Source organism: Argopecten irradians, chromosome 2 (genome assembly GCF_041381155.1).
Source record: "Argopecten irradians isolate NY chromosome 2, Ai_NY, whole genome shotgun sequence".
NCBI classification, from domain to species: Eukaryota; Metazoa; Mollusca; class Bivalvia; order Pectinida; family Pectinidae; genus Argopecten; species Argopecten irradians.
The window spans coordinates 36,878,851-36,890,262 of NC_091135.1; the positions used below are offsets into that span (position 1 = coordinate 36,878,851).

The following is an 11,412-nucleotide window of genomic DNA, read 5'->3' on the forward strand; positions in this document are numbered from 1 at the left end:
AGGACTAGAACTAAACAACAAAATTGAAATTGAATTTCAAGGAATTCTTCGGGGGAGAATGCAGTTTACCCATGTTTTAATACATATATTTCACCTTTATCTTCAATGTCCACTGCTACAAATTAAAAATTTGCTTTATTGTGTTACAGTCTGTATTAGTAAGGTGCCGCCCTTAACAATTTATGCATCAGACGTCAAAATCAGAAAGTCTTTAAATATGACTCCTGAATGCTTTACTAACGATTATCATTTGATTAATTCTATTCTTGATGATTCTGTTTCACTAATGTCAAATACCTTTGAACCTGTATCCATAAGCTGCTAGGTCTACGGTCTTGATTTATTTGGAATACAAGTTGTTTTTCTATCTTTTAATAGCTTCAGCCACCGGTGATGTCTTTGCCATTACTGCCCATGGAAACTGTGGTAAGTAACTATGATAGACTGAATTAGAGGATGAGTTACAGTGATGTTAAACATTTATTTATTTTTTGTTAGTTTTTAATGCAGAACTACTTTCAGAGTTTCAAATAAAAATGATATTTTCATGTAAAAAAATCTTTTAAAAAAATCATCTACATATTTAGTACATTTAGTACACTGTTATAAAACATTCTGAGACATATTCTCTACATAACTTCCTCCGTAGGTGCTACTCTGCAGTCTACACAGCAAACTGGCTTCACTCAGATGAGTAAGTAAAAATTGAACACCTTGTTTAAGGGACATTTTTTCTTAATATCTTAATTATAAATACCATGGTATTGTAATAAACCGATCCATACTACAATGATAAGATATACAATACAGTTGTTGTTGAATACTTATAGATTTGAATATAATTAGAATATGAAATGTTCTTTTTTTCAAATAATTGTTTCAATGTACCTACTCCTAAAGGTGATTTTATTGTCCCTCAAGTTTCAATCGTTGACAAGGAAACATACCTGTACATTTTCGTTCACAAAATAACAAGCCAGGTCCACGTAAATTATTTTGAAATTGTAATAAATATAGATTTTTTATTTTGTACATAGGCAGGGCATGTATCTACAAAGGACAGATCTACAAGCAAGGGGACCATTGGACAGATGGATGTGAATACAACTGTACCTGTGTGGACGATACCACTGGCCGATACAACTGTGTCAACCTGTAAGTTACCTGTCATAGTATCATTGTATGGTGCATATCATTCATCAATATTATTCTTACATATGAGTATTATAAGCCACTTTTATATTAGCTTTATTTATCATAGTCTAGCTACGTAACAACCAGGTTCCTACCAACAGCAGGATCCAAAATATATACATTTTAAATCTGTCATTTGCAAGATAAGCAATTGTAACAATAACAATTTGCTCATCTTCATTTAAAATAAAGATTCATGATCTGGCCCATATTTCTCGAAACAATAGTGACGACTTTAGTCAAAACTTAAGTTCATTTTTGCACAGAATCCAAATGAGGAATTTTTCATATTTCCACCAGTATTATTATCTTTTTTATTTCCTCCATACTGAATTCACACATTTTACAAACATCTGGTATAAAGCTTTGTTAAAATGTACCCAGGAATACTATTCAGTAATTGATAAGATAGATCATCTACGTTTGTGTTTGTAGGTGTGCCACTTTCACCAACTTACCACAAGGCTGTACATTGGTGAAGAAACCAGGCGGATGCTGTGCCCTACCTGACTGTGGTAACTACACTCTGCCAGGCTCTGGTCAAGGTTCAGGTGTGTAATCCATTGTCACGGGATTTATTCTCCTCTTGAGATACAGGGACAATATGTATTATTTAAAAACTTTTTTGTCAATTATAAAATTCTGACTTGTTGAAGACATCTCGAAGAACGAATTTCTTGAAATTGTATCATCTTTCCATTACACTGCACTGAAGTGAGATGACAAAAGCCTTGAAGGTCAAATGTGTGATTATTAATAGTATTTACACATTTATAATGTAGTTATGGAACTTGCATCATGTTGGAATCACATAAGACACCCTAATATAACTCTTTAGAGTAATTTCTGAAAAACTATTATGTATCAGAATAAAAGAGATGTACGGTACACATGTACTGTGTACTAACTTTATATGATTTTCCTTGTGAATGATACTTTGTTATAGGATTTACAGTTATGCATACATTTTGTTTGGCAGGTTTCTGTTACTACAAGGGACAGATGCACGGACAAGGAGAACAATGGAATGATGGCTGTGACTATAAGTGTACCTGTCAAGATGCTACCACAGGAACTTATAGGTGTACGGACAGGTGAGAATATTGGTTATATAGGTGTACAGACAGGTGAGAATATTGGTTATATAGGTGTACAGACAGGTGAGAATATTGGTTATATAGGTGTATGTAATGGTTAGAATATTGGTTATATAGGTGTACGGACAGGTGAGAATATTGGTTATATAGGTGTACGGACAGGTGAGAATATTGGTTATATAGGTGTATGTACTGGTTAGAATATTGGTTATATAGGTGTACAGACAGATGAGAATATTGGTTATATAGGTGTACGGACAGGTGAGAATATTGGTTATATAGGTGTACGGACAGGTGAGAATATTGATTATATAAGTGTTTGGACAGATGAGAATATTGGTTATATAAGTGTTTGGACAGATGAGAATATTGGTTATATAGGTGTACGGACAGGTGAGAATATTGATTATATAGGTGTACGGACAGGTGAGGATATTGGTTATATAGGTGTACGGACAGGTGAGAATATTGGTTATATAGGTGTACGGACTGGTGAGAATATTGATTATATAGGTGTACGGACAGGTGAGAATATTGATTATATAGGTGTATGTACTGGTTAGAATATTGGTTATATAGGTGTACGGACAGGTGAGAATATTGATTATATAGGTGTACGGACAGGTGAGAATATTGATTATATAGGTGTACGGACAGGTGAGAATATTGATTATATAGGTGTACGGACAGGTGAGAATATTGATTATATAGGTGTACGGACAGGTGAGAATATTGGTTATATAGGTGTACGGACAGGTGAGAATATTGATTATATAAGTGTTTGGACAGATGAGAATATTGGTTATATAAGTTGTTGGACAGATGAGAATATTGGTTATATAGGTGTACGGACAGGTGAGAATATGGATTATATAGGTGTACGGACAGGTGAGAATATTGATTATATAGGTGTACAGCTAGCCAAGAATATTGATTATATAGGTGTACTGACAAATGAGAATATTGGTTCTAAAGGTGTACCGACAGGTGAGAATGTTTGTTATATAGGTGTACGGACAGGTGAGAATAATGGTTATATAGATGAGAATATTGGTTATATAGGTGTATGTACAGGTTAGAATATTGGTTATATAAGTGTTTGGACAGGTGCTAATATTGATTATATAGGCGTATGTACAGGTGAGAATATTGATTATATAGGTTTAGATACATGTGAGAATATTGATTAAAAAAGTGTACAGACAGGTGAGAATATTGATTTTATAGGTGTACAGACAGGTGAGAATATTGGTTATATAGGTTTACAAACCGGTGAGAATATTGGTTATATAGGTGTACGGAGAGGTGAGAATATTGATTATATAGGTGTATAGACACGTGAGAATATTGGTTATATAGGTGTATAGACAGGTGAAAATATTGGTTATATAAGTGTTTGGACAGGTGAGAATATTGGTTATATAGGTGTATGGACAGGTGAGAATATTGGTTATATAGGTGTATGGACCGGTGAGAATATTGGTTATATAGGTGTATAGACAAGTGAGAATATTTGTTATATAGGTGTACAGACAGGTGAGAATATTGGTTATATAGGTGTATGGACAGGTGAGAATATTGGTTATATAGGTGTATGGACAGGTGAGAATATTGGTTATATAGGTGTATGAACAGGTGAGAATATTGGTTATATAGGTGTATAGACACGTGAGAATATTGGTTATATAAGTGTTTGGACAGGTGAGAATATTGGTTATATAGGTGTACGGACAGGTGAGAATATTGGTTATATAGGTGTATAGACACGTGAGAATATTTGTTATATAGGTGTAAAGGTGTACAAAATGGTGAATATTGGGAGTTATTTTTCTATGCTGTAAATGTAACACTGCTCGCGCTGTCTTTAAAACACTGAATTAAAACCATCTAATTGCACTTATTTATTTTTCGCGCTAATAAATCATAATATATGGACTCAATTACCATGTTTTTTAGTATTATCATTATCACTGTATAATGTTAGCACAACACGCACGGCGATTCTGTTGCTACGTGAATAGTTGATGGCGTAGCAACGTGGGATCATGACCCCACTTTTGGCCAGAACATATGAATGACTCGATTCCAATCAGCTGTTCAATCGAATTCGCTGACGATGAGGGTAGAGAGAAAAATATGTGTATTTTAATAAAAAAAATATGCAACTGCCGTGGAAATTACCGGGGTTACATTATTTACACGGGCTCCATTATCGTTATACCGTCATAACCTCAACAAAATTAACATCTATACATTAAATGTACAATTTTTTTGTATTTGCGCTAAAATTTGACTGTGTTAAAATAAGTATGTTTACATCTGTATTACTAAGATTCTAGTATATGTTATTGTTGAATTTGATGTTGTCTTAAAGGAATATCAACCATACATCTGTATCAACGACTGTGCACATTTTTGTCATTGAAGATTGTAAACAATATATGTTGCTTAATCTCTCACAGATGTTACAATTGGAACCTCCCAGCCGGACTTTGTACTCTAGATCCTGCTCCAGCTGGAAAGTGTTGTCCAGTGCCCAACTGTAGCTCCCAGGTCGTACTGCAATACCCTCCCGGTTACGTACAGGAATGAGATTTAGAACAGACAAAATGTACATAGTGTGTAATTTATATGTTAAAGATTATGTACACCATGATTTATGAATAAAAGTAAGAACAAAAGTGAAAAGGTGTAATTGTTTTTATTTCATTCACATGGTAAATACTTAAGCGTAGAATTGCATTCAGTTGGCAGTTATAGAAGTATGAACCCTAACTGGCCAATGGCAAATTTAATGAAGCGCGCTAGTGTGCTACATTTAATTTGCTGTTGTTCAATTGTCATGCATACAGCCATAATTGCTAATTGAGTATAGTTCCATGCTTATCATTACATTTGATAACAAATTTATTATAAAATATCCATATGTATTCATAATGAATTAAAAAGACATCGACAAGGATGGAACAGTGATTTCAACAGTCATCTTATGTGGTCACTGGAAAGACCATTGTGACGACACGACTACAAAAGACCACTTATGATCTCTTGATTCCTTGAAGGAAAAGCTGCAACAGCTCCACTCCAATAGATGCGTTTCTGAGAGACCATATTCCTTCACCTGCCCTCACCCTAGTGTCAATGCGTCTGTACCAACTCTGGTTTGGTTGACTCACTTTCCATTTCCCTTTTGACCTGTCTGGTGACCCAAAAAGCAGCATGTGTATGCCGATTCATCCCCATTTTCCTTTTCTATGTTTTAGGAGGCTACAGTTTATTCAAGTTTTGTCTCTTTATGATGGCTATCTCAATGAAGCATCGCCAGAGACGTCACACAGCTCACCCCACCCAGTTACATTTTACTGACATTAGGCAAATCAGTCATCCCACGCACTCCCTGTAACAACTTTATTTTAAACAAGAGGCCTATAGGCCTTGACGGTCACCTGATATTTGATAAAAATTGCCATTTGGTTATGTCATTTACTAGTAAACTGATGTCTTTTGTTCATGAAATAGGAACATAGATCTAATAGGTCTACATACAAAGTTTCATTGAGATTGGTGCATATTAACTCACATTATCATGTTCATAAGGTTCAATAATTATTCGCAAAGGGAAATAACTGCATAATTAAGTAAGAGTCAAATCCCGGTGATTTTTGAACACATCCAAGTTCTTTCTAATGTTAGTTTACATACAAAGTTTATATTAGCTGGGTGCAAATTTACCTAAGTTATGGTATTCACAAGGTTCAATAATAGTTATTAGTTCAAAGGGCAATAACTCTTAAATTACTGTTGAATCAAGCTCATTTTCGAATTTGTCCGAGACATTTCCAAAACTAGTCTACATACAAAGTTACATAAGCTCAGCTCATATATACTCAAGTTATCACGCTAACAAGGTTCAATTATTATTATTGCAAAGGGCAATAACTCTAAGTTAAAATCGAACCAAGCTGATTTTCGAAATTGTCCGAGATCTTTCTAATGTTAGTCTACATACAAAGTTTCATTAAGATCGGTTTATGTTTACTCAAGTTATAGCGTTCATAAGGTCCAATAATTATTATTAGTGCAAAGGGCAAAAAATCGGGAAATTACAGTTGAATCATGCTGATTTTCGAAGTCCTCCGAGATCTTTCCAATGTTAGTCTACATATAAAGTTTAATTAAGCTCGGTTTATATTTTCTCAAGTTATTATATTCACAATATCTAATCAAAATTATTCGAGCAAAGGGCATTAACTCCGTACTATCAAATCACGCTGATTTTCAAACTCATCCGAGATCTTTCCAATGTTAGTCTACATACATAGTTTCATTAAGCTCGGTTTATATTTACTCAAGTTACCGCGTTCACAAGGTCCAATAATGCAAAGTGCAATAACTCTGTTAATTACAGTTGAATCACGCTTATTTTCGAACTCATCCAAGATCTTTCCAATGTTAGTCTACATACAAAGTTTCATTAAGCTTGGTTTATATTTACTCAAGTTATCGTGTTCACAAGGAAATGTTAATGGACGACACATGACGGACAACACATGACGGACTAAAGACTATCCCAATAGGTCACCATAACCTATAGTCAGGTGACCAAAAAAATCATCAAAAACTCAACTTGATTGACCCATAATACGAAAAGTAAATATCTCCAGGATCCTGTCATATGATACTGACAATAGGCAAACCAGTCGTCCGATACACTTAACTCTATGATTTACAGAATAACGTCAAACGGATAACCCCAACTAGTCACATTATACTGACAATAGGCAAACCAGTCATCTGATACACTATATCTCCAGGATTTACAGAATGACATCAAACGGATAACCCCAACTAGTCACATTATACTGACAAACACACTAGACATTTTTAACATCGACAGAGACACAGACTCGGAGTACGACTTCGACGGTTTGAGGGATCATCTCACAATGCATAAGTTAACACTGTATTATTAATAAATCTTTCTTACACTATAGTTACATATTCGCTAATTGCGGCGCATTTATAGTATCTACATTTAAAACTTGTAGTTTTGCAGCGTCACAGAAACTCTAAAAAAAAAATCATTAAAAACTCAGCTTGATTGACCCATAATATGAAAAATGGTGTTAAATATCTTCAGGATCGATCCAGTCACATTATACTGACAACAGGCAAACCCGTCATCCCTAACACTTAATTCTATGATTTACAAAAAAAAAATCATTAAAAACTCAGCTTGATTGACCCATGACATGAAAAATGGTGTTAAATATCTTCAGGATCCAGTCACATTATACTGACAACAGGCAAACCAGTCGTCCCTAACACTTAATTCTATGATTTACAGAATGACGTCAAACGCCTCACCCCAACTAGTCACATTATACTGACAATAGGCAAACCAGTCATCTGATACACTATATCTCCAGGATTTACAGAATGACCTCAAACGCCTCACCCCAACTAGTCACATTATACTGACAATAGGCAAACCAGTCATATCTTCAGGATTTACAGAATGACCTCAAACGTCTCACCCCAACTAGTCACATTATACTGACAATAGGCCAACCAGTCATCTGATACACTATATCTCCAGGATTTACAGAATGACCTCAAACGCCTCACCCCAACTAGTCACATTATACTGACAATAGGCAAACCAGTCATATCTTCAGGATTTACAGAATGACCTCAAACGCCTCACCCCAACTAGTCACATTATACTGACAATAGGCCAACCAGTCATCTGATACACTATATCTCCAGGATTAACTGAATGACATCAATGCCTCACCCAAACTAGTCACATTATACTGACAATAGGCAAACCAGTCATCTGATACACTATATCTCCAGGATTTACAGAATGACCTCAAACGCCTCACCCCAACTAGTCACATTATACTGACAATAGGCAAACCAGTCATCTGATACACTATATCTCCAGGATTTACAGAATGACCTCAAACGCCTCACCCCAACTAGTCACATTATACTGACAATAGGCAAACCAGTCATCTGATACACTATATCTCCAGGATTTACAGAATGACCTCAAACGCCTCACCCCAACTAGTCACATTATACTGACAATAGGCCAACCAGTCATCTGATACACTATATCTCCAGGATTTACAGAATGACCTCAAACGCTCACCCCAACTAGTCACATTATACTGACAATAGGCAAACCAGTCATCTGATACACTATATCTCCAGGATTTACAGAATGACCTCAAACGCCTCACCCCAACTAGTCACATTATACTGACAATAGGCAAACCAGTCATATACACTATATCTCCAGGATTTACAGAATGACCTCAAACGCCTCACCCCAACTAGTCACATTATACTGACAATAGGCAAACCAGTCATCTGATACACTATATCTCCAGGATTTACAGAATGACCTCAAACGCCTCACCCCAACTAGTCACATTATACTGACAATAGGCAAACCAGTCATCTGATACACTATATCTCCAGGATTTACAGAATGACCTCAAACGCCTCACCCCAACTAGTCACATTATACTGACAATAGGCAAACCAGTCATCTGATACACTATATCTCCAGGATTTACAGAATGACCTCAAACGCCTCACCCCAACTAGTCACATTATACTGACAATAGGCAAACCAGTCATCTGATACACTATATCTCCAGGATTTACAGAATGACCTCAAACGCCTCACCCCAACTAGTCACATTATACTGACAATAGGCCAACCAGTCATCTGATACACTATATCTCCAGGATTTACAGAATGACCTCAAACGCCTCACCCCAACTAGTCACATTATACTGACAATAGGCAAACCAGTCATCTGATACACTATATCTCCAGGATTTACAGAATGACCTCAAACGCCTCACCCCAACTAGTCACATTATACTGACAATAGGCAAACCAGTCATCTGATACACTATATCTCCAGGATTTACAGAATGACCTCAAACGCCTCACCCCAACTAGTCACATTATACTGACAATAGGCAAACCAGTCATCTTTTACACTATATCTCCAGGATTAATAGAATGACATCAATGCCTCACCCCAACTAGTCACATTATACTGACAATAGGCCAACCAGTCATCTGATACACTATATCTCCAGGATTTACAGAATGACCTCAAACGCCTCACCCCAACTAGTCACATTATACTGACAATAGGCAAACCAGTCATCTGATACACTATATCTCCAGGATTTACAGAATGACCTCAAACGCCTCACCCCAACTAGTCACATTATACTGACAATAGGCAAACCAGTCATCTGATACACTATATCTCCAGGATTTACAGAATGACCTCAAACGCCTCACCCCAACTAGTCACATTATACTGACAATAGGCAAACCAGTCATCTTTTACACTATATCTCCAGGATTAATAGAATGACATCAATGCCTCACCCCAACTAGTCACATTATACTGACAATAGGCCAACCAGTCATCTGATACACTATATCTCCAGAATTTACAGAATGACCTAAAAGGCTCACCCCACCTAGTCACATTATACTGACAATAGGCAAACCAGTCATATCTTCAGGATTTACAGAATGACCTCAAACGCCTCACCCAAACTAGTCACATTATACTGACAATAGGCAAACCAGTCATATCTCCAGGATTTACAGAATGACCTCAAACGCCTCACCCCAACTAGTCACATTATACTGACAATAGGCCAACCAGTCATCCGATACACTATATCTCCAGGATTTACAAAATGACGTCAAACGCCTCACCCCAACTAGTCACATTATACTGACAATAGGCAAACCAGTCATCTGATACACTATATCTCCAGGATTTACAGAATGACCTCAAACACCTCACCCCAACTAGTCACATTATACTGACAATAGGCAAACCAGTCATCTGATACACTATATCTCCAGGAATTACAGAATGACCACTACGCCTCACCCCAACTAGTCACATTATACTGACAATAGGCAACCCAGTCATCTGATACACTATATCTCCAGGATTTACAGAATGACCTCAAACGCTCGCCCCAACTAGTCACATTATACTGACAATAGGCAAACCAGTCATCTGATACACTATATCTCCAGGATTTACAGAATGACCTCAAACGCCTCACCCCAACTAGTCACATTATACTGACAATAGGCAAACCAGTCATCTGATACACTATATCTCCAGGATTTACAGAATGACCTCAAACACCTCACCCCAACTAGTCACATTATACTGACAATAGGCAAACCAGTCATCTGATACACTATATCTCCAGGAATTACAGAATGACCTCAAACGCCTCACCCCAACTAGTCACATTATACTGACAATAGGCAAACCAGTCATCTGATACACTATATATCTCCAGGATTTACAGAATGACCTAAAAGGCTCGCCCCACCTAGTCACATTATACTGTCAGGCCAACCAGTCATCCGATACACTATATCTCCAGGATTTACAGAATGACCTCAAATGGCTTACCCCACCTAGTCACATTTTACTGACAAAAGGCAAACCAGTCATCCCACACACTACACATTTCTAACATTGACAGAGACACAGACTCGGAGTACGACTTTGACAGCTTGAAGGGTCATCTCACAACGCATAACAATGTATTATTGATATATCTTTGTACCTTTCTCTTACACTATACTTACATATTTGCTAATTGCGGCGCATTTATAGTATCTACATTTTAAACTTATAGTTTTGCAGCATCATAGAAACTAGAAAACTACGATAAAACTCAAAGATCAGCTAGAGTACACAATCGTGTACACATATCTCGGTTGAGATGCATATTCTTTAGCTGGATATACTATCATATGAATAAGCCATTTCGTCACATCATACATGCTGTTAGGGAGAAATGACTACATATACAAAAAGATTATGTTAGATCTAGACGATGTTTCTTTTTACCTTTATGTTTGGCCAATCAGAGAGGTCACCGGAACTTGAGCTCTTATGGCGAATTAGTGCTTCTTGAAAAGAAAAATTGTCTATTCTTTAATATTCAATTTGCACTTCAATTCGATCCAGACATCGTGCGTATATCATGCGAGAAGCTCAGGGGTCGCCTACCCGATCACTTGGGTAACCTCCGG

The 11,412-nt window shown here is 36.6% G+C and overlaps 1 protein-coding gene across 1 annotated transcript in view; it reads left to right on the top strand.

Moving 5' to 3' along the window:
- The window catches only part of LOC138315349 (uncharacterized), a 68,456-nt gene extending 63,477 nt beyond the window's left edge, over positions 1 to 4,979 (top strand). Inside the window, exons 73-78 of the mRNA XM_069256305.1 lie at positions 379 to 426; positions 650 to 694; positions 1,038 to 1,155; positions 1,630 to 1,745; positions 2,174 to 2,288; positions 4,754 to 4,979. Of these exons, the coding sequence (XP_069112406.1) occupies positions 379 to 426; positions 650 to 694; positions 1,038 to 1,155; positions 1,630 to 1,745; positions 2,174 to 2,288; positions 4,754 to 4,883 (572 nt within the window). The 3' untranslated portion in view covers positions 4,884 to 4,979. The remainder of the gene's footprint in view (positions 1 to 378; positions 427 to 649; positions 695 to 1,037; positions 1,156 to 1,629; positions 1,746 to 2,173; positions 2,289 to 4,753) is intronic.
- Positions 4,980 to 11,412: the final 6,433 nt, after the last annotated feature.